At 42.0% G+C, this 25,242-nt stretch overlaps 1 protein-coding gene across 2 annotated transcripts; it reads right to left on the reverse strand.

Moving 5' to 3' along the window:
• Nucleotides 1-2,397: 2,397 nt before the first annotated feature.
• LOC147888896 (nuclear intron maturase 2, mitochondrial-like) lies at nucleotides 2,398-8,194 on the reverse strand. 2 transcript variants are annotated; one of them, XM_087392797.1, is made up of 2 exons: nucleotides 5,702-8,194; nucleotides 2,398-3,010 (listed from the first exon to the last, which is right to left on the reverse strand). In XM_087392797.1, the coding sequence occupies exon 1, from the start codon at nucleotides 8,098-8,100 to the stop codon at nucleotides 5,803-5,805; it is 2,298 nt and encodes a 765-aa protein (XP_087248923.1). In that variant the 5' UTR covers nucleotides 8,101-8,194; the 3' UTR covers nucleotides 2,398-3,010; nucleotides 5,702-5,802. The 2 variants fall into 2 exon arrangements, with proteins under 2 accessions (XP_087248923.1, XP_087248924.1); XM_087392798.1 differs by lacking the exon at nucleotides 2,398-3,010 and adding an exon at nucleotides 3,109-3,194.
• Between the last annotated feature and the right edge of the window lie 17,048 nt (nucleotides 8,195-25,242).

Consider the following 25,242-nt stretch of genomic DNA (forward strand, 5'->3'; position numbering starts at 1 on the left):
TAGAGGTTTGGATCATCAAGTTTTGAGGACATTTAGATAGTTGTGGGTGTTAAATACCATGGACAAAAAGAGACTAGCAAAGAAGATTCTTAACGATGACATGAGTTCATGCCCTTTTTAGAAACAATTGCCAGGGCTCTCAAACAATCGTTCAAAAAGAGTAAACCTATTCTCATACAAAGGTAAAATTTATTATGGACGTGTATATTTATTCTTTGAGTGGTTCAATTCGTGATTATTTACTCTTAAAAAGTTTCTATACCCATAAATGATCCATATAAATTCAATTTCTATCAAGAAATCACTCAAATCATCACCCCACATAACCTGACACTTTTTTGCACGTTTATTATTCTTCCATTTCTCCAATATGAAACTAGAAGAATTTGATCGGATGGAAAAGGGGAAAACATTTTACCCATCCGATCAAATTCTTCCATTTTCATGGAGAAACAGACTCCATTTTTCCTCTATTTCTCCATGAAAATGGACGAAGTTGATCGAGTTGCAGAATGGAAAGCTATTGCCCATGATATTTAGACATGTCGTCTACTATGACTTGTATTTTGGCCTACTTATGTCAATTGAAAGCCAAAATGTGTTGTAGAAAATTGTTATGGGGAACAACTTTCCCATTTGTCACCTTATGAAATTATTCCATTTTTATAGAGAAACAGAGGAAAAATAGAGGTGTGAAGTTTGCCAAGTTGTGGGGTGATGATCTCATTGAATTCTTGATGGAAGTCAATGCACTAAGCTCGAAAAGGAAATAACTATGTGAAACTGGATCCTCTGATGATAGATATACTAACAAATTTATGGTGCCAACCAATGTCAATATCTCCTAGCCCCTAACATCTAAATTCCCTTAAGTTTCAAATTCCAAAAAAAAAAAGCTTGAAAGTTGATTTATAGTAATGAAGGTTGGTATGTTCCAAATCTAAAATATGTTTTCTTGCAAATGTGTATTATGGTTTTATGGTCATGTTCAAGATGATATTATAGTTGTTGAATTTTCTTTTAGTAAAATCATGAAAGTTGATCCCTTAAGGGAGTCTTTACGAAAACTCATTAAAACCCCCATGTAGTTGATATAGTGATATTTCTTATCTATATAGTATGTTGACTCTTTTTCCCTCATGTTTACAAGGTCTAGAACATTAAATAAGATGTGAACAAAATCATTAATTATGATTTTCCTCTCTTTTGTTCATATGTTTAATAATCTCTTTTCATTTGTATGTTCCATACTGATCTGAAGGGCTTAGATCTCACAAGTGTTTAGTGGAGTAGCGATGACATGAGTTCATACCCTTTTTAGAAACAATTGCCAAGGCTCTCAAACAATCATTCAAAAAGAGTGAACCTATATTCTCATACAAAGGTAAAATCTAGAGTGAAGCTTTTGAAAACAATATGGTGCATTTACCTAAGAGTAAAGAGGCTACATGTATATGAGTGAACTTACATATGATAAGGCACAAAATTACTACTCAAGTAGTTCACCTCTAGAATACTTTATCCATCGTATTTTACTTAAAATGAACTGAATTTGTATGTATGATAAGTTGAACGAAGCCTTGTCAAGCTAGTTTCAATGCAATCCCAAATTTTCAAACGAATATCACATCCCTTGCAACTATGCAACTCCACATGTTTTTTTATTTTATCAAAGCAATGTGTCTGTGGATGGATCCATGTTCTTGACTTGTTCCTCATTGTCGACTTCTTCTTCGTGAATCTATTGGGTTGTGTTGTTTTCATTTCAAATTGAAAATGTCATAACCACAAGCATGAGATAGTTACAGGTTCTTGTTGGTATAAAGGTATATCAATGAGATGATAGAACTATAATTATACAATCTCCAAGAGTTTGGAGGGAAAGACAAGAGGCAGAGGGAAAGGCAGATTCACATTTTGAGTCCCACAACCTTCGTTTAATCTACATGTCACTACTCCTTTTCACACCCTACTATGTTTGCACTAACTTCCATGTATAGGTGAGCATACTAGCCTCACCATATAATTTCTCACCGTACGTTGTCACAAACATTCGGAGTTTGTGCTGTAAGCCAATCCAAACAAGCATTTCCCTTTTTGCCAGGAACTCCCGAGTCTATCTTCTGCAGCCTTAGCATTTTCGGGCACAACTCAACTGTCAACTATTTCAGCACCAACACTAGTGAAATAATGAGCACTAGCAATTAATAAACCAATCTATACAACAAAGGTCCATCCTAATACTTCAATATTTGTTACCTTACCTTCCAAAAGGTCGTTAAACTCTGCATAGCATGTGCACTGCGCCACAGTTTTGATATTTGATCCAACACACAGAAGTCTGAAACCGATAGAGACATGAGGACTTCATAATGAATACAACGGTGCAGTCATAAAAATCATATATTCCCTTCCACTTTAACAACCTTGCCCTCCATGTTCAATACCTTGAACCACATAAGAAGCCCTTGTTTCGACTTTGTGTAGAATTACGAGAGGTATTGCAAAACAAAAGAACTGAAGTGGTAAACAGGCAATCTCATCAATATCAAAGAATATAACTGTATGGATTTTGAGAGTTCCAAAATGTCCTGATTCAACCCATGCCTTTGAAGGACCAGGAAAAGAGGGGGGGGGGCAGGGGAGGCGCCACCATGGAGAGAAAATCTTTAAACAATTTTTTAAAACCCCGAGGTACAAATGTTTAAATTGCAGAGCCAGACTTGAAGATAGCCAATGTAGTTGGACATATAAGTGGTTGACCCTTGTCCCTCTTCCTACATGTCCAAGAGCTTTGATACTTTGTAACCCTGATAAAGATTGCCCCTTCCATTGTATTTGAGAGGCCTGCCTAACTCTTTCCAACACAAATCTCACGTGGCAGTGCCAATACATGCCCTCCTGCGTCTTCAAAAACCCCCTGAAAGAAGAATCAGATGCCCACTTTCATTCCTGGGCCTTTCTCAGGAATCCTTCAAGAATGTGACGATTAATGGCCACTTCCAAGTTCCTATAAGAGGAGAAAATAGTTATGTTACAACCAGAGTCCTTTGGCATTCAAAGACAATTAAATACAACAGAAAAATAACATAGCTGTAAAAGTAAAGTAGCCAGTAGAGTGCATGAATGCCATGAACCAACATGGGGGATGCCTTCACATGAAAACACTCCAACAAGAAACAGCCCCTACCAAACTACAAAAAGTGTAAGGAATGTCAACCACTCTGAATCAAAAGCAGGTCCGTCCTCAATCTGCACACTGAAGACTGATGTGATTATGGGCACCGCCTCCAAAGATAGAGAAATGAATAGGAGTCGGAACCAGTACCCCAAACCACCACTCTTTCAATGTAATTAATCTAAAACATAAAGAATCTCATCTATACTGCACCCATATCTCTATCTATTCTTATCAGAGAGATCACAACATCAGATGCCAGCTTTACACAGCCACAGAGACACAAAATTTGTAGCATCTCAATGCTCTCAAACAATCTATACCTTACAGGTTAAAAGATGAAAGCAAAAGCAGGCACCCTCTCAAGTAATTCAATGTCGATCTTAGACATAGAATCTTATCTGCTATCAGAGCCCAGAAACAGACGCCCATTCACATTGCCAGACACATAAAATCTTAGTTGCAGGAAACGTCCAAAAAGTTGGGAAACCCCGTTTCCTAACGTTTCCAAAATTGTGGCGTTTCCGAAACTTGGAAACGTTTTGGAAACGCCTAATCTACAAGTGCGCCAGAAGAAAGCCAACAAGGGCAGGTATTACAAGAGATGCCAACTAATCTTCAGAGAAGCAGTGGATATGTCGAATTTCAAATGATGGAATATATAAACGTGCTTCACCTTCCATTATATATATCAATGTGCTTCACCTTATCATTTTAGCGATCAAATAATCGCAAAAGATTGTAACAGCTTCCCCTTGACCTGATCCACTTTTACCTAGAACCTTGGCAGCCACATTGCTTGACGTCCACATTTGGATAAAGCAATATCCTATTTCTATTGTCTACAAAGCAACTATGTCCTGCTTCTTGCTTGTACATGCTACACAATCCTGATTAGTAGTTGACTTCACCTCTTTACCTCCACCACAATCTGCATGTAGAATCCAATGATATGGCATTTTTTGCTTGTATCCCTTAGATATGAAAGCTGATGGTCAATCGTACCTTGGAAGTACCTGCATTAGTTTCCAATGATGCTCAAATGGATTTGACATAAGCTGATTGACCAAGCCCACTGCATAACTGATATCTGATCTAGTTGCTGTCGTCAATTAAGTAAAGTTCGCCAATTGCTTATTGATACAATTTAGATCTTGGAATTGCTCTATCTCAACCTTGAAGGTCGTTTCAATTGGAGTGCTAACAAGTTTGCATGTTGTCATATCAAACTGCCTAAGCATTTCATCAATGTATCGCCCTTGATTCTGAAAAATCCCATCTTCCGTCAAGTTGATCTCAATCCCCAAAATTCTGACAAATCTCTCATACTAACTTCCCTACACAAGTTTGTCTCTACTTAACTTAATCTATCATCTCCATGCTATGGCCTACTATGATTTAGATCTAGCACATAAACCACAATTATTTGCAGATTTTAACCTTGATTTGGAGTGTATAACCCATGATCCTCTTCGCATCTACCAAATCCTTTTACGTGAGATATGTATCAATCTTGTTGCACCAAGCTCTTGGAATTTGTTTTAGACCATATGATGCTTTCTTTGATCTATATATCATATACTCTTTTCCGTCTACCTCAAAACCTAGTGGTTGTTGCTTCTAGACTTCCTCTTGTAGGTGTCCATTGAGAAAAGCAAACTTGACATTCATCTGATGAGCTTAGCAGTCCAAAGAGCATGCATCTGCAATCTAATTGCCTATGAAGAGTAACTTTTTGCAATCAACCATTTATAAGCCATCTTCAATCAACCATAATGTGTAGCTGAGAGCAACGAGAGAGAGAGAGAGAGAGAGAGAGAGAGAGAGAGAGAGGCAGTGTTTAGGAGAGGATACTAAACAAAACTAAAAATTAGAAAGGACAAACAGTAGAAATTGGAATCTGTCCAGTCCCCCCCTCCAGCTGAGGCAGACAAGCACAAGTACAAAGAAAAATACGATACAATGAAATGTAACTAGATACAGTACTGCCTGAAGGATCAAGCAACGACCACCCTTACTGAGATTGGGGCCTAGCAGCATCCTCATGTTTGAGCCCCCTGAGGTGGCTGACTGAATTCTCATTAAGAACCAGTAAACCAGTCTCATTTTGATTTCCTATCTCAGAATACTTGCTAAAAAGGAAGCATGCAACAAACAACAGTCATTGATGTCTGATGTGTACACGCGTTGCGTACATAATACTATTAATCCCTTCAGCTTTCATACATCGACAGTTTACCCAGAATAACCATATGCATCACCTTGACATTCAGAAGGATTGCCACAGAACATCGTTTTACTAAAGTTACACATTTTTATGACTGTGCAAGCAGGGTAAAGATAAGACAATTGTCTATACGGCACACTTGTGCATGCCTTTCACTGACCTTAACATCAGTCTTCAATGCACAGCAACATATCAAAGAACAGCCTTTTTTATACATGACGACTAAACGTGGGACAAAGAAACCTCCATGCTAAAGACATCTTAAAATACAACAGAAAAAGATGTATGGAACTCACCAAGGCTTGGATCCATTTTCAGTCACAGGAAGCCCAGCAGATTCACCAGCTCACTCTGCAGTTAAATAGCTTCAACACTGTTTTCTCGGGCTCGGCTCAAACTATCCACCAGCTCCCTGAGCAATACCCTCCTTTTGAGCTACAACCTCAACATTTTCGCATCCATGCATCCCCATCACTCCGATGTGAGCCACACCCTCAGCAGCAAGCTCTTCCTCCTCGCATCCATGCATAGCTCTCGCTTCAATATCAAGATCATCATCATCATCATCCTCCCTTTCTGAAGGGTTACTATCTGATTGTGAAGCATCAATATCGCTTTTAACATGATAGGAACCTTTAAAAAAACGCCACAAAATATGAGACATATTTTCCTGGGGAGAAAATGTGGAAGTCTTTTGCAGCTGCTTTCCCAGCTCCTCCTTGCACCCGGGTTTCAACATAAACGCCAGCTCTCGTAGACAAACCTCATGTTCGGGCATCCAATTTCTCGGTAGAGGTGTTAGATCAACATAAGGGGCTTTGGATATTTTGCCATATTCAATTGCAGGTATCTCTCCCTCAACAAATCCTTTCCTCAGCATCCGTTTGTAGTGCTCTGAAAGGCCTTTCTTATCTTTAATAGGTAGACTGAGGTCCCCGCTACTAATCTTGTACACCTGAGCCCTGGAACGTAGCTTATACTTCGCAGCATACAGTTTAGCAAGAGATGAACGCAGGATATATTGGGAAAAGTTTGTGGCTTTCTTTCTATTGTCTGCGTACCTAAACCATTCAGCTAAGTACTCGAGCATCTTGTTGATCTGAGCGTTGCTTATGGACTGTGGCGCATGGAAAAGGCGGAAGCAGGGTTGGGCATCTAGATGACCCTTCAGGAATCCTGTCTTGCGAAAATGAGCCAAGCAGGCTTCCATACTCATGGTCATCGAAAGCACGCTTCCCAAGACTTTCTCTCTGATGACTTTCCCCTGAGGGGTAGTGCGTCGCACAACAGGCTGCGCAATTCTACGAGAAATGACATGATCAAGAAAGGTTATCCCCTTTTTGATGTGGATTAACTTAGACGCCTCCTCGTTAAGTGTCAACTGGAGATCGTTTTTGCAAAAATCCATGATCTCTTTCTGCATTTCAGCAGCTTCAAACCTCGACCCTCGAATTGCGACCAGAAACTGCGTGCCATATCTGATATAATCCATCCTCCGGGTTTTCACGACACCGGGAGCTGCTGGAACGAACTGGACGAAAGAATCGCCTTCAGCCAACACCTCTTCTGCATTATTCCAAATTGTATCGGAACTGCTAGGCTTGAGAAACTCTTTCATCTTTTTGTTCATCCATCGGTCTAGCTGATCGAAATAAATATTCAGGAGGAGGGAGCTCAGGACACCACAGGCGCCCCAGTTAGGAATTCTTTCGGCTTCTTTCGGAGCAAAGCCAAAGAAGCTCTCCAACCAATACGGGTCCGGCTTAGGGCCTTCCTCTTGGAGCTTTTTCTTCCACTCCTTCTTACTCTTCGGTTTGACTGGCTTTGGGAGAGGCGGGGGGGGATCAGTTAAGAGCCCCGCTTTGATCACGCTAAGGACTCGCTTATCCTTGACCGCATGAAACATAGATCTCATGAGCAGGCCAGGCTTTGCGGAATCCAAAGCACTACTGGCATCTCCCTTAAAGTACCAAATGTAGCCCGGAAAGGATCGCCGAATGACCCGCAGAGCTGTGTGCGCATCCCTTCCCGGCCTGAAAGCATGTGATTTCGGAGAAAATCGAGCTTCATAGATGGGATCTAAGATCATAAGAAGTACCTCTTGCACGATCCTGTCTTGGAAAATGGGAGATGCGTGAATCCTACTCAAGTATTTCTTCCTTCTTGTTGATCCCATCTCCTCCAGAATCTCCTTCTCTAATGGAGAAATGATATAGATTTTGCCGTAGCCTCCCCAAGTGAACTCGCGGTTCAGTACTGCGTCGCTGAGATTCTGGAGATTGAATGTCAATGTTCTATCGTGAGCAACTTGGGGTGCATACGATCCTGTCACTTCGATGCAAACCTTCTGATAGGCTGCGATCCAAAGGTCCATTTTTTTCAGAAGACCCGACAAGCTCTCGAAGGACTTATCGCTGTTCTTGAAGCAGCTAATCCACCAGTCGGTGCATATTCTCATGCCGTCGGGGCGAAGCCGGGAGGATCCAGTGAATCCCTCATACCGCTCATCGCCGAATGCCGCATCTCCAAAACTGGCATTACCTAGCATCCCTCTGGTGACTTTTGTAAATGTCCTGGGGGACGAAGAAGGTTCAATGTCGAAAGGGCGGCTAGCAGGGACATCAGAGTAAAATCGAGGAAGAGGGAGGAAGCGGAGGCGGAGGAGGAAGCGGGGGCAACGGAGGGGCTGCTGCATGCTGGGGAAGGGTCAGGCAGGGAAGCCATAGCCATGGAGGTGAGGAAAGGCAGGGGAGTCCGCCATAGCCACAGAGCTTCAAGGTCTCTCACAACACCACCACAATTCCAACACCTTCCAAAACCCAAAACCCGCCTCGAGCACCCAACTAGGGTTTAAGGAAGCTCCCTGCTAGGGTTTAAGCCCTTCTTGCCCTCCATGCCCTCACACGGTCCCTCACACGGTACTCCTCACCGTGGACGCCGTCCCCATAGTGCCGGTTCGTAGTGTGGACTCTGGTACACACCTAGTGGCTATCAGCAACAATGTAGCTTTTGCCAGTTGTTGACGCCAAGCGCTTCCGCATGTCAGTGAGACTATCAAAGGTGTGGGGTAATCCCCGAGCACCCCCTAGAGCATCCTCAGTGGCCCAAATTGATGGGGTTGAGTTGTCCTAACATAACATCTTGCACATTCTACTTCATCAAATGATATGCATATTTGTCTTTCACCACCCTAGGGTTTCTAAAAATTTTGTGCTAGGGTTTAAGACAAGGGAGTGCCTATATCATGTTGGAAGTTCTCAAAGTTGTTATTTAGTAAATTCAAGGGAGTTAAAGCTTACATAAATCTTTCTTTTTATGGTAGGCAGCCTAGAAGGAAGTTTTCTTTTTCTAAGCCCTCGTTAAGCCATGTGTCTTGATTATAGGCATTGATCTTTATGAAGATCCAAGGGTTTGAAACGTGTTTTTTAGAAAAGCAAACCTTTGTGAGCTCTCCTTAGCCACATGTACAATTTTAGGCCCTTGATTTTAGATTGATCTAAAGGACTAAAACATTGTTTCCAAAATTGACCCAAAAGCATACTTTTGTATTCATTCTTTCCACAAATCTATTATATAAGGAGGGAGATAATTGCATGTTTTGTTTCTTGTCATCAGTTGTTTGAGTACAAAGCTCAATGAAACTCCAATTGGATAATAGTGAGGATTCAGGTTCAATTTGGAGTTGGGGAAATGACAAAAAGGTTGCCTACCACAACCTAGTTTAGGATTTGGTAAACATCTTCATGTATCAAAAACCTCATCAATAATTACATAGGGTTTAAGAACATTTTGTGCTAGGGTTTTTTTTGTCTTGAAATTTCTGCTAAGGTTTAAGACAAGCGAGTGCCTTATATCATACTGGAAGCTCATGTCAACTCTCATCATCTTTATATGTTCTTATTTAATAAATAAAAGAGACAAATACTTTCTAAAAGCATTCTCTTTCTCTCTCTTCAAAAGCCACACACCGTATTTTTTTCAAAAAACTAGGAGAAGCTCCTTCCTTCCCCGAGTCGACTATAGAGTGCATGCCCGCCAGGCACTGCAATGATGTAGGGAGGGTGAGGAGCTCCCTGCGGAGAGCTAGGTGCTGTGAGTCCCAAGACGTCATAGCCTGTGAAATGAGCAATGAGAGTGGGAGCGAGTCCGGCTCCTCGAAAGAGGACTCTGCTTCGAGAGGTGAGATCTCCTATGCCAAAGCTCTCACTAGTAAGCTGAAGGCTGGCTTCACCCTGTTGGAGAATGAGGATGTGAAGCGGATTTTACGAGATGAGGTCCAGCGTAGATCTAAAGAAACCAGCTGAAAGGAATGGTTCGAAACGGGTAAGCGGTACCCCACCCTATGCAAGCTGTAGCTCCATGATGTGCATCCGAATTGGAGAGGTTGTCCAAATGGAGCGTTTCTATTCTTCATTGAAGACTTCATCAATTTTTGGCCTTCGAATGTGACATCCCATCAAGTGCCTTTTTGGCTCGCTACCTGGGCAAGGGCTTCTTTTTTGCTTCGCTTTCTCTCCGCGGCCCTACATAATGACATTCTTGGAAGATCCTATATGTTCTCAGGTGCCTTTGTTCTTGTCTTTCCGAGGTCTTTCCGCGGTGCCCATCGTTTTTTATTGACGAATTTTATACCACAGATGCCCTGTGTGGGTGGAGATTCCCAATCTCCCCCCACGGCTTGGTGTTGGAAAGGTGGCAACCACCCTTGGAAGAGTCCTTCTTATCCCCCTGTCTGCAAGGTCACCAGTGGGCAAAAAACGGGCCTAGAATGTTGGGGATAGAGTTCAGGTGGTGTCAAACTTTATCAAAATATAGCTCTCGGATGGCCTCTCAATGGTGCAACAAGTATGCTTCGGACCATTCTTGGACGCATGCTTCGTTTGCACGCAAACAGGCCACTTTGCCAAATCATGCCCGTCGCAAGCAGCCATTACATCGTTGGCACGAGGTGATTGCGATCCAGATGTAGTTAAGTCATCATTCGAGCAGACAGAGGGCTTCCATGCGGCCAAGACGCCATCCCTTGAGCCTACGGTGGTTGCAAGCCAATCACAGCCGGAGGAGGCACCCCCCAAAGAACCTTGGAAAGTTGTCGATAAGAAAGGTAAGTCGAAGGTATATGAAAGTCTCGTCAACTCAATCATGGGATTGTCGGATGGACAAGTCATGCATGGGAGGAATCTAGCCTCGGCTAATGGCATTACTACCCTCTCACAACGTGCAAATAGTGAAGAAAGAAGACCCCCTCCCCTGACTTGGCCCCCCTCTTGAACAATGGTGCTTACCTGATGTAGCACGATGAAGAGCTCCCGGAGGCCAGGGCGCATGGTGAAGGTGCATCGGACTACCCACAAGCCAGCTGTGAAGAAATCTCACCTGAAGCGGTTCCAACGAAAGACCTCTCCTGAAGAATTAAGGAGGCAGCAAGGAAAGCGGAATCGGGGAGGGAGAATCGATTTAATTTCATCAAAAATGCTTATAGAGCAATTGCACAGGGAGGGGAGAGTCATTAGGAGTTCCGGGGTGTCTATGATTTCGTGGAACGTTGTTTTTTGCATGCCTGTCAGAATCTTTCCTTTGATACCTTCTTCCAAAGGTAGGGGGGTTGCTGCACTGCTCATCCATTTATCCCTTAAAGCTCGCGAGCTGTTTAGAGATCCATAGGGATGGATGGTTGCAGCCACCCTGATTGTGCAAGGGTTTGAGTTCAATGTAGCATCAGTCTATGCCCCCAATACTTAATAGGAGAGGGTCGAGTGCTGGAAGTCTCTAAGTTGCTTGATGTAAGGGCAGAATTGGCTATTAGGGGGTGATTGGAATGTTATTGAATTGCTTGAGGATTGCTCCTACCCCTTATCTCTGGTTTTGAGAGAGAAGCCTAGGAAATTTAGTGATCAATTGAGGCCTAATTATTTGTAGAGACCTAGATCCATATAGCCTGTCTGGGTTCACTTGGAACAACCTTATACGTGGTGAGGAATTTCGGATGGGCCGTCTTGATAGGTTCTATGTTTCCGAGGAAGGTTGGTGGCTCCGGGAACCATGGAAGGGGGAGTGCATCCACCAAACCTACTTGTCCAAGCACATGCCGATCAACTAGAGCTTTTGTGTCCCAATCGTAGGAGGTCGGCCCCAAGGACCCCCCGTTCCACTTCAACAATGAAATGCTGAAGTCCCGCTATAAATCTCGACTCGACAGACCCTTTTCGCTATAGGAACTAGAAGAAGCATTAAGGGTGATTGCAAAGGACAGGGCCCCTGGATCGAACGGGCTTACTACCGAGTTCTATTGCGAGTTTTGGGACGTCCTAGGCTCAGATTTGGTGGCGATGGCTAACGTGCGGTTGTCAAAGGCTCTCTTTTGGGGGACGTCAATGCAGGACTCATGAAGCTATTCCCAAGAGGCAGAAGAGGTTGAAGGTTGGTGACTGGCGCCCTATCATAATGCTCAACACGTCCTACAAAATTATTGCCAAAGCGCTCACGATTCGCCTTCAAGAGGTCTGCATGTCAGTAGTTGATCGTGAGCAAAGTGGATTTGTCAAGGGGCGGGATATCTTCGAGAACATTCTTAATGTGACTTTGGCTCTAGACTATGCTGCCTCCACAGGGCAAAAAGTGATCCTGTTCGGATTTAATCTAGACGAGGCCTACTATAGGATTAGGTGGGACTACATCCTTAGGGTCCTTGAGAAGCTCAGATTTGGCCAAGGCTTCATGTTCGGTACTGACTTTGACTCTAGACTATGTTGCCTCCACGGGGCAAGAAGTGATCCTGTTCGGATTTAATCTAGACAAGGCCTACTATAGGATTAGGTGGGACTACATCCTCAGGGTCGAGAAGCTCGGATTCACGGCCAAGGCTTCATGTTCGGTAATGCTTCTGCAACCCTCTGTATTAATGCGGTTAGGTAACTTTCCTCACAAAAGATCCATTCATCACAGCTACCCGCCACTGGCGCTTCTTTTTTTTGCTTTAGGTTCGATCCCGTTGATTGATCTTGTAAAAAAGAAACTAGGAATGGCCACCTCAAAGGTATTACTATGTCCTCCGAGGACCAACTGGGTTGCCAACTGTTTGCTGACAAGATGGTGGCATTTGCTGTTGAAAGACCTGGCCTGCGTTTCCTATTTATTTGAAGTCATTACAGAGTTTTCTCAATTTTCTAGCTCGCGATGCAGTTGGGGTAAAACCTTTGCAATCCATACTGCTTGGATCCCTCCTCCCACTTAGATCATGGACCAGGGTAACCAGGTAGTCGGGGGTGGGGAGGTAGTCAGATATTTGGGCGCCCCCCTTGGCATGGGTATCACCAATCGTCAATGGTTGGATTGGTTCATGGAAAGGATCAAGGCCAAACTGTGGGTTTGGCAGGGGCTTACCCTGGATTGGAACACCTGTTCTTTGATTATTCAACATATTTTGGCCACAACTACCACATACGTGTCATCTGTCTGGAATTTTGTTAAATCTCACTAGTAGGATGTGGAAAGACTCCTGAGGGCCTTTCTCCGGGCTAAAGAAGGTGGGAGAAGAAGAATGCACCACATCCCTTGAGAGGCTCTGAAGGTTCCGAAGCTTCGCAGCACGCTCGGACTTCCCAACATCAGGCTTCGCAATATTGTGCTGATTTCAAAGTCGTGTCCTAGATTATTCGATGCGTGTGCTCCCAGGATAGAGATTGTGAAAGACCTCATCGAAAAAGGAACTGGCAGAGGAGAGGGATAGTGGTTGAGACTCTCATGGTATCACAAATTGTGCTTGAGATTTCCCCTTAAGATCAAGGGCTCTGACATCGCGACAGGCCTTGTATCAGTATGGAAAGAATGCTGGAAATTTGCCAAGTGGAAGGGTCGAGATGGCCTCAAGGGCGATGCTAGTTTATTGGAAAGCATCTAGTGGTACCCCTCCTTCAGAGAGGTCCCCTTTGAACTCCATGATATGGCGAGAGCTTGTAGCCTCTACAGGAAGGGAGCACACCAGTGGAGGGATCTGTGGGACAATCGTCAGGCAAGCTGGTACTCGATCAATGACCTTCATATCAAGTTCAAGTGCACAGATGGGGAGATAGATTTGCTACGTGCAATTCTCGAATGTGTCCCAGAGATTTGGCCAACCAATACAATTGCTACTGAAGGATGGAAGTCCAAACAATGGTGCCTTAGAAGATCTTGGCTCAGCAAGATTACAGCAAAGATGGTCTATGCCTTGTTCTTCAAGGATGTCTCCCTAATCTGGGATCTCAACAACAAGTGGGCATGGCATAGAGGGGCGGCCTGGTGGTCTCACAGACTGAAGAGCATTTGGAAGCATTCCAAGTTCGGCAAGATCAGTTTCTTGCTGTGGAAGGTGGCCTCGCAGTGGCTCTCCCTAAGGGGTAAATTGGCCAAACACTTACAAGTCTCCCCCCTTTGTCCCATGTGTGGTTGTACAGTTGAAACACTTCACCATCTGTTCTGTCACTGCAATGTCTCACATTCGGCTTGGAGGAGAGCAGAGAAGGCCATTCTAGGTTCTGGGTAAGTTCTGCCTAGGTGGCAATACACGGCTCATCCTCGCAAGCGATGCCACCTGCCTCCCCTCTACCCTAGTGGCTTGCTTGCACTACATTCGTGCGACGGTCATGATCACGATCTGGGAGGTTCATAAGCCGTTAGCATTCCGAAGCCATCTTGGCTCCATATGCAGAGAATCTTGTCTCTTCAAACACTCTTCGTGGGGTGGGTTCTTAGTAATTTTGATCCTCTAGTCAATAGGTCTCTTCTAGTGGTAAGGAACTGTATTGACTCTTAGCTCTTACTGCTGCAAGAAGCATTGCCTGAGGACGGCTCGCCCAATTTTTTACTAGGTCTTTTGTTCTTTTTTGAAGGACTGACCAGCCTCTTTTAATGCATCTGGCACTTAAACAAAAAAAAGCCACATGCCCTCTATAAGCACCCTAGGGCTTAAGAAGGTTTTGTGCTAGGGCTTAAGGGTGTTTAAAGACTACCCCCATTGTGGTTATGCCACGGATGATGGACAAGGAAGATTGCCCACCCAACGACTAGCCCCATTGCATTCAATGCACCATGGCGGGCAATGGGTGGTTGTAGTCTATAAGCAACCTAAGATATATATAAGTTGTTAGTCTGTCAAAACCCCCATTCATTGCATTTACACAAACTCCCTCAATCACCATCCTTATTAAGGGTCTTCTCGGTTGTGTCACTATGTTGGCATATTCAAATAGCCCTACAAGCATCTGTCTTAGTTTAGATTGTGTCACAATCCTTTGTTTTTCCTTTCCAAGAACCCCCCCATAATTCTTGAATGAACTATTTCAGTTGAATTATATCTGCATCCATTTTTTAGTCGAACAAAATAAGAGAGTAATTGGCTTTCGACATATAGTCATATTTGCTAAGGAATAGAAATCTCTCCAAAAACCATAAAAATTGTTTTTGCCTTACTAAATCAGAAATGGGTAGCTGAGGCATTCCAAACTTTGCCACCATTTTCATGCAAAATGCTTGTCACTATGTCTAGAATGCCATATTTCTTACCCACCACAATTCTAGTAGAGTGGTTCTTTACCATAGTCCATAGTAAGAACTCATCCCTCGTTGATGTAGATAGAAATTTCCTCCCTCCCATTACTAGACAAAAACATGTCAAAGCATAATTTATGAATTGATGGAAGAAATTTTATATATCACCATGGAAACAAGTAAACTCACAGTCAAATGTGTGTACTCACCCTTGTGATCTTTAACCCATTCTATCATATCTTTGTTAAAATCAATGCCACCAAAACGACCTACATTTTGAGCTACGTCAAGACTACCACCACAATCAAGGAAGATATCAAACAATGCAAATCCTTGTTTACAAAAAGCAACTATGAGAAGCTGCATGAGCAAGCCACTTTTTTTCAATGCTCCATGCCAAGGGGTCGTTTGACTTGCAATAGAACACTCCAACTGTGAAATATAGTCTAACCAAACAATAGATTTTAAACCAAACGTCTTATCATTAATCCATCAACGTACTAATGGAGATAAACCAACTCTGAAAAAGATGTACAGGTCAACTTGGAATCCATACCAATGCACCTTTAAGAGTAGCAGAGAATTTCCAAGCTAGTAGGATATGTACAAGCTAAACTTTAACAAAGCATAAATGAATCAAGAAATGCTAGTTTGAATTGATTCTTTAAAACTAAGAATTACCTTTACTCCATGTTTTATATTACCAAAAGGCTATATTTCTCTCAAATTTACACAAAAGATAACATCAGATTTAAACCTTTCAAACTATATCTCTATTTCTCTTTTGTATTGTGTGGCAGAGAACAATATAACCCACCCCCATCATCAAATAGTTACATAGACAAACTAAGAGTAGCCTCCAACAAGTACAAAGACGTGCATTCCATGATGGAATTAGTTTGAGACACTTTAAAAATATCTAGGAGGCAAGTTTAGGAAAACTCCCTTTTGTCATACTCCCTGCATGTGGCCTTCTTAGAGAGTGCCTCCCACATTTTGGAAAGATATGGATCCAAGACTAACAAATTAACAGGTATGTGTAGCTAAAGAGTTATGGTTTTCATAGTCTTGTAATAGTAACCTTTTGTGCATCCTCTTGGTTTGTAATCATTGTTTGGAGGACATCATCCAAAGGTTGACAACTTTGGAGCTTTTGGATTCTCAGAGGGACTAATAATGGAGATTGTGAAAGGAATTAACACCAATTTTCTTACCTCCTCTTCACCTCTCTTAGTCATAATGCATGCCTCATGTCATGTATACTATGAAAACTCATGTGAAGGACAAAACCTAGCATGAAATCTAGCCACCAAGGATAGTACTTCACCTCCCAATTTAACAAGTCCCCCTATTATTATAATTTATCATGCCAAATTACATGTTAAGATCCTTCTACATGGTGATCTAATTCCATATGTCACACTTTGTCAAAGTAGTACTTCAAATGTGCCCATGTTCCTCCTGTATAAATCTATTTGTAAACCAAGATGGATCTACTTTTGCAAAAAGTCCTCTTCATTCATCCTCCAAAAGAACATGCTGCCAATAGAGGTCTAACTCATTTGTCAAGATAGTATACCCAATTCATCGCAAAGGACAATATTTAAACATATCATTTCAATCTATTCAAAGCCCCTATTAAGGACGAGCCCTATATTCTAGGTACAACAATGAAAGTTGCCTTCACTAAAATGTCTTTAAACACAAATTTCATTAATTTTGGACTCCAAAGCATATATTTAGACTAATCCTAAAAATCCTTCCCAAATGGAAAGTTTACTTTATGAAAACATCATTTGAGAAACAAAATTTTACTTTCTGGCACTGTCATTTCCACATAATAAATTTCACAATATTTCTCTATAATCATTAGGGGAGAAATGGGGTCTCAAAAGGGCCTCCAATTAGTGTTTCCCAATTTCAAGGGATTAGGGAGGGATTTGAGGTGTACTAATGAGAGTGCTCCAAGGTGTGGGATGATGGTATGTTGAGGTGGAGTGTGGGAAGGCCTACAAAGACACCTTGTTGTGGTTGTACCCCTTATGATAAGGACCACAGAAAACATCCTCCCTCCCCCTTAACTCATGCTTTACCCTCCTCCCATGTGCACCTTCCCCACACTAGCCCCAAGTGGCATTTAAGAGGAGGTGGGCCCTCTTGGGCAAGTTTTGATACCCCCCCTCTCTCTAGGTGGCTTACCTCATGAAAATATCATTCCCAAATCAAAAGTTTACTTTTTGACACTATCCTTTCTCAATAAGAATTATATTTACTCACACTATTATTTTGAACTAATAATGCAAAAACTAGGAAACATAATTTGTACCTTACTCTATACTGCAAAAATCCTAGTATAAATATTTATTTTAAAGAAATTCAATCCTATTTTAAAAATTAAAATTTTCTTAACTTATTAATAATTTAAATATAAAAAATCATGAATATATATATAATATATAATATTTGTATTTATATAGTTAAGGTCCATGCATGAGATTAATTTACCATGACAGTCCTCTAAAATCTCCAAGACTTAATAACTGTGTTAATAAACACCTTTCAGATTTTTGGAACTCTAAAATCTCCAAGACTTAATAACGGTGTGAATAAACACATTTCAAAGTTTTAGAAAGCAACAATGGTATAATCTCAATGAACATTATAATAGTTCCAATAAACACCTTACATTAGCTACAAAGGTTTTGAAAGATCTGTTTGCACTAAGTGAAGCACACATCGTCAAATGATGTATCTTGATGGATGGGGAAAGATACGGAAGAAGGAAAAGGGAGGGGAAGTGGGAGAGAGATGGAATGGAGGGGAAAAGAGAGGGAAAGAGAGGGGAAGGCTCAAGGAAGGAAAGAAGCTAAGGGGAAGAGCGACGGGAGGAGAGAGAGAGAGAGAGCACTACTATGGCAGCAAGAAATTTAAAAAAGGAAGAGAGAGAGAGAGAGAGAGAGAGAGAGAGAGAGAGAGAGGGAAGGGAAAGGGGGAGGAGAAGTCTCTTGCGTTGTTGTGCAGCGGCAAGAATTGTAACACAAAGAACGGGAAGGGGGAGGGGGAAGGGCAATATGACTTTTTAAACAAAAAATTAAATAGGTAGGAGAGGGAAGGGCAGGTGAGGGTGGAGGGGGAGGGAGTCATGCTATCATGCCAGCAAATATTTTTTTGTATGCAGCCCCTTGCATTGCTGTAGCAGTGCAATGAGGGTGAACAGGCATGGGAGAGAAGTGGGAAAGGTTGGGGAAGGAAGGGAGGGAGAGAGGAGAGGAGAAGGGGAAGAGGGAGAGAGAGGGAGGGGAAGAGAGAGGGGCGGAGAAGGGGAACAAAGAGGAAGAGAAGGGAGGAGAATGGGAAGGGAGAGGGAGGACAAAGGATGGAGGAAGGAAGCACAACAAAGGGAGAGAGGAAGGGAGGGGACTACGACGGGGGGGAGTAGAAGGGAGGGTGTGTTAAAAAATGAGTTATGGAAGAGGTGAGAGTCAATATATAGCCCTAAAGGAATTAAAACCATAGAATTAAACTTCCCGCTCTAGAATTAAAACCTCCCTCTCTCTCTCTCTCTCTCTCTCTCTCTCTCTCTCTCTCTCTCTCTCTCCCCTCTTCCCCCCCTCCTACCCCCCTTTCCTTCCCCCCCTCTGCTCCCTTACCTTCCCCCTTCTCTCCCTTCCCTTCCCTACCTCCCCTCTCCTTACTTTCCTTGCCAATGTAGCTGTACTTCCTTCTATTCCCCTCTCCTCCATTCCATTAATCCCCTTTTTTTCCTACCCTCCCCAAGGTAAATTTTTAAGGGTGAATATTTGCCCAAAGGCGAATTTAGGAGGTTCTCCAAACGGGTGTGGCTAATATTTCAATCTTGAAATTTGATAAATTCGCCTAAAAATTAACATAATTTCCTCATATGAGGTCCAAATTTAGCCCTCTAAGTACTCAAATCGATTGGCATAAGCCATCTAGAATCATCTATATGGTTAGAATTTTAGGTTCCAGCTTATGAAAAAACCTATATTATGAACTTTAATTATACTTAAAACCATTAAAGCCTTAAAAATGGTAGCATGGGCTAATATTTGTAACTCTACCTTAGGAAAGATTTGCTTGATGTTACCTATACTCCCATAATCGTGTATCCCTCTTAGAGATTACCCTAACCCTCCCACAACCAAGGTCGCTTTTTTGAAATTTAATTTTTTCAAAATAAGAAAATTAATAAATCCTTGTGCGGCCACAAATCATATTCGATCTTCTTTTCCTACCCCTTTTGTGGATTATATATAAGGCATGGTCATGAGACTTTGCAAATACCTTTACCATGCTTAATTCCTACAGCTAAAATTCTACACCAGATACCATAAACGCTATATCCCCCCCTCCCCCCCCTCCTTTTTCCCCTCCCCCCCTCCCCTCCCTTACATTTCTCCTTCTCTCTCTTCTCTTCCCTCCCACCCCTCTCCTTGCTTTCCTTGCCAATGTTGTCCCACTTCCTTTTGTTCCCCTCTCCTCTTTTCCATTAATTTCCTTTTGTTCCCATCTCCTCCATTCCATTAATTTTATTTTTTCCTATCCTCCCATAACCATGGTTGTATTTTGATAATTTATTTTTTCAAACTAAAAATTTTAATAAATCCTTGCACAATAAGCATTATTGTCTATCTTCCTTTCCAGCCCCTTTCGTACATTTTGTAAAAGGTATGGTCATAAAACTTTGCAAATACCTTTACCATGCTTAAATTCTACATCTTAAATTCTATACCATATACCCTAAACCCTATAGCCCCCTAAATCCTATACCATAAACCTAAACCCTATACCCTAAAACCTAATCCCTACAACATAACCCTAAAACCTATAGTATATCCTAAACCCTTAAACCTAAACCCTTTATCCTAAATCCTAGATCTTATACCCTTTACCCTAATCCCTATAACATAACCCTAAACCCTATACTATATCCTAAACTCTAATCCCTATACCCTTAAACCTAAACCATATATCCTAAATCCTAGATCTTATACCCATTACCCTAAACCTAACCCCTAAATCATATGCCCTAAATCATAAATCCTATACCATATACCCTAAACCATATACTATGAACCCTAAATCATAAATCCTATACCATATACCCTAAACCTTGATCCCTATAACCTATACCCCATACCCTAAATCCTAAAACCTATACCCTAAACCTTGATTCCTATAACTTAATCCCTATAGCCTAAACCCTAATTCCTATACCCCAAACCCTAATTCCTATAACTTGAACCCTAAAACCTATACTCTAAACCATATTCCCTAAACCCTAAACCCTATATCCTAAACCCTAATCCCTATAACCTTTACCCTAAAACCTAATCCCTATACCCTATACCCTAAATCGTATACCATAAAACCTAAACCCTATATCCTAAAACCGAATCCCTTATCTATAAACCCTAAACCCTATACCATATACCTTAAATCCTATAGCCTAAACCCTATACCATATACCTTAAACCCTTAATCCTTTACCATATACCTTAAACCCTATAGCCTAAATCCTAGATCCTACTATACCATTTACCCTAAACCCTAGTCCCAATAGCCTAAACCCTAAGCCATAAATCCTAAATCATATGCTCTAAATCATAAACCCTATATCCTAAACCCTAACCCTTGCAACTTAAATCCTAAATCATAATCTCAATGGCCTAATCCCTAAAACGTATACCCTATACCCTAAACCATATGCCCTAAATCATAAGTCCTATACCTTACACCCTAAACCCTAAACCTTGATCCCTATAACCTATACCCCATACCCTAAATCTTAAACCTTGACCCTTATAGCTTAGTCCCTATGGCCTAAACCCTAATTCCTATACCCTAAATCCTAATCCCTATAACTTGAACCCTAAAACCTATAACCTAAACCCTAGACCTTATATCCTAAACCCTAATCCCTATAGCCTATACCCTATATCCTAAACCCTAATTCCTATACCCTAAATCCTATACCATAAACCCTAAACCTTATACCCTAAAACCTAATCCCTATAATGTAAACCCTAAACCCTTTACCATATACCCTAAACCCTAATCCCTATACCCTCAACCCTAAACCCTAAACCCTAAATCCTAAATCATATACCCTTTACCCTAAACCATAGTCCTTATAGCCTCAGCTCTAAACCCTAAACCCTAAATCATATGCTATAATTTATAACCCCGATACCCTATACCCTAAACCTTGATCCCTATACCTTATACCTTAAACCCTAATCTCTTTGGCCTAAACCCCAAATCCTATATCCTAAACCATATGCCCTAAATCATAAATCTTATACCCTATATCCTAAACATTGATCCCTATAACCTATACCCCATACTTTAAATCCTAAACCCTATACCCTAAACTTTGATCCCTATAGCTTAATCCCAATGGTCTAAACCATAATTCTTATAACTTGAACCCTAAGCCCTTATCCCTAGAACTTGAACCCTAAAACTATACCTTAAACCCTATACCCTAAATCCTAAACCATATATCATATACCCTATATCCTAAACCCTAATCCCTATAGCCTATAGCCTATACCCTAAACCCTAATCCTTATGTCCTAAATCCTATACCATAAACCCTAAACCATATATCCTAAAACCTAATCCTTAAAAAGTAAACCCTAAACCCTATACCATATACCATATACCCTAAACCCCAATCCCTATACCCTTAATCCTAAACCCTATACCCTAAATCCTAAATCATATATCCTTTACCCTAAATGCTAATCCCTATACCCTTAACCCTAAATCCTATGTCCTAAATCATTATTCCTATACCCTATACCCTAAACCCTATAGCCTATACCCTAAGCCCTAAGTGCTTATGGCTTAAGTCCTAAATCCTATACCCTATACCCTAAACCATATGACCTAAATCATAAATCCTATACTCTATATCCTAAACCCTGATCCCTATAGCCTACGTCCCATATCCTAAACCCCAAACCCTATACCCTAAACTTGATTCCTATAGCTTAATCCCCATGGCCTAAACCCTAATTCCTATTAATTTCTATAACCTAAACCCTATAGGCTAAACCCTAAACCCTATATCCTAAACCATATGTCCTAGATCATATCCTATACCCCAAACCATGTTCCCTATAGCCTATACCCCATACTCTAAACCCTAATCCCTACACCCTATACCCTAAACTCTATATCCTAAACGCTAAATCCTATACACTAAATCTTAAACCCTCTACCCTAAATCCTAAACCCTAAACTCTATACCCCAAACCCTAATACCTATACCCTAAACCCTAATCCCTATATCCTAAATCCTAAACCCTATCTTCTAATCTCTATAGCCTAAACCATAAACTCTATTGCCTATACCCTAAACTATAATCCCTTTACCTAAAAGTCTGCTATGGGTATGATACTTTGCACACGCCTCAATCTTATCTCTTTAAGGCCTGTCTAAAGTATCTTGCCCATCAGATATCATTTGCATGGTTGGGCATGCATTTTATATGATGCATCTCGATGCATTTTTTTGACCCTCATGCATGACGAGTGGTGAAAGAACAAGGAAAAATGCATCCCGAATGAGGAAAATGTGATTTGATGGACATGATATTTTGCACGGGACTCAAAACAAGTGATATTAAGACCCATGCAAAGTAGTGTCCCCATCGAAGGCTCGCATGTGCAAATGATACATCTCGACATGCGTTTTTTGATCCTCATGCATGATGAATGGTAAAAAAACAAGGAAAAATGTGTCCCCGACTATGTAGATGAGATTCGATGGGCATGATACTTTGCACAAGATTTGTAATGGGCGAGATTAAGGACCGTGTAAGCTGGCATACCCATCAGAGACTCACATGCTTTGAATGAAATGCAATGATGTGTGTTGCTTTACCCTCATGCATGACATGTGGCAAAAAACAAGGAAAATGCATTCTTGACCATGCAAATGAGATATGGCGGTCGGCACAATACTTTGCACGGGGCTTAAAGAGGATAAGAAAAAGACGTGTGCAAAGTATCACACAGATCAGAGATTTTAAGATATAGAGATTAGGGTCTAGGATATAGGCATAATGGTGGAGAATTTAGGATGTAGGAATTAAGCATGGTAAAGGTATTTGCAAAGTTTCATGACCATGCCTTATATATAATCCACAAAAGGGGTTGGAAAGGAAGATCAAATATGATTTGTGTCCGTGCAAGGACTAATTAATTTTCTTATTTTGAAAAAATATAATTTTAAAAAAATGGCCATGGTTGTGGGAGGGTCAGGGTAATCTCTAAGAGGGATACATGATTATGGAAGTATAGGTCATCAAGCAAATCTTTCCTAGGGTAGAGTTACAAATATTAGCCCATGCTACCAATTTTACGGCTTCAATGGATTTAAGTATAATTAAAGTTCATTCAGAGGTCTTTTATAAGCTAGAATTTAAAAATTATGACCATATAGATGACTGTAGATGGCTTATGTCGATCGGTTTGTGTACTTGGAGGGATAAATTTGGACCTCATATGAGGAATTTATGTTAGTTTTTGGGCAAATTTATCAAATTTCAAGATTGAAATATTAGCCACACTAGTTGGGGGAGAGAGAGAGAGAGAGAGAGAGAGAGAGAGAGAGAGAGAGAGAAGGGCGAGCACGAAGTTGAAATTCTATGGTTTGAACTCCTTTAGGGACATATATTGACTATCACCTCTCTCATAACTCATTTTCAATCACAAGCTCCCTTCTACTCCCGCCCTTGTCATGTTCCCCTCCCTTCCTCTCTTGCTCTCCCTCTCCCTCGTGTTGCACTCCCTTCTTCTCTCCTTTCTCCTCCCTCTCCCTTCCCATTCTCCTGCCTTCTCTCTCTCTCTATTCCCCTTCTTTGCCACTCTCTATTCCCCTCCCTCCCTTCTCCTCTCCTCTCTCCCTCCCTTCCTTCCCCACCCTTTCCCGCTCCTCTCCCATACCTCCCACCCTCATTGCGCTACCATGGCAGTGTAAGGGGTTGCGCAACTATTATTATTATTTTGATGTCTCTCCCCTCCCCCTTTCCTCTCCCATCCCCCTTCCTTTTAAAAATTCTTAATGCCGTGGTAATGCAAGAGACCTCTCCTCCTCTCTCTCCTCCCCTTCCCTCTCCCCATTTCCCTTCCCTCTCCTCTGTGTGTGTGTGTGTGTGTGTGTGTGTGTGTCACCCCTCCCCCCCTCTCCCTCTCCCTTCCTTTTTTAAATTTCTTACTACCATGGCAACGTCAGAGCTACCCTACCCTCCCTCTCCTCTCCTCTCCCTCTCTGCTTCCTTCCCCCCCTTTCTCTCTCTCTCTCCCTCTCCCCCCCCCCTCCCTTTCCCTCTCCATTTTTTAAATTTCTTGCTGTCGGGGCAACAAGAGAGCTACCCTACCCTCCCTTCCGTCTCCTCTCCTCCCCCCCTCTGTGTGTGTGTGTGTGTGTGTGTGTGTGTGTGTGTGTGTGTGTGTATGTGTGTGTGTGTGCATGTGTGCGTGCACACGCACGTGCGTGTGTGTGTGTGTATGTGTGCCGCCCCTTTCCCCTCCCTCTCCCTCTCCCTCTCCCTTCCTTTTTTAAATTTCTTACTACCCTACCCTCCCTTTCCTCTCCTTCCCCCCTCCCCTTCCTTCTCCCCCCCCTCCCCGTCTCTCTCTCTCTCTCTCTCCTCCCCCCTTCCCCTCCTCCCTCTCCCTCTCCCTCTCCCTTCCTTCTTTAAATTTCTTGCTGTTGGGGCAACAAGAGAGCTACCCTACCCTCCCTTCCTTCTCCCTTTTTTCTTCCCTGTGGCATCACAAGGAGCTGCACACAAAAAGACCTTTTTTATTCTATCGTGGTAGCGCGAGACCCTCCCTTTCCTCTCCTCTCCCTCCCCTCCTCCCTCTCCCCCTCGCCTCCACCCCCTTCCCTCTCTCTCTCTCCCCCCCCCCCTCACCCTCCTCCCCTCGCTCTTCCCCTTACCTTCTTTCATTATGTGTCCTTCCCTCAAGATTCATCATTTGAAGGTGTGTGCTTCACTTAGTGCAAACACATCTTAAAAACCTCTTTAACTATTGCAAGGTGTTTATTGGCACCATTATAAAGTTCTTTGAGATTATACACCTATTGATTTCTGAAACTCTGAAAGGTGCTTATTGCCACCGTTATTAAGTCTTGGAGATTTTAGAGTTCCAAAACTCTGAAAGGTGTTTATTAATACCGTTATTAAGTGTTGGAGATTTTAGAGGACTCTCATGGTAAATTAAGTGGTGGACATGAGTAGGGATGAACATGGGAGAGCTACCATCTCTC

The sequence above is a fragment of the Dipteris shenzhenensis genome, chromosome 21 (genome assembly GCF_047967505.1).
Source record: "Dipteris shenzhenensis isolate YYH24624 ecotype China chromosome 21, Dip_SZ_1.0, whole genome shotgun sequence".
NCBI lineage: Eukaryota > Viridiplantae > Streptophyta > Polypodiopsida > Gleicheniales > Dipteridaceae > Dipteris > Dipteris shenzhenensis.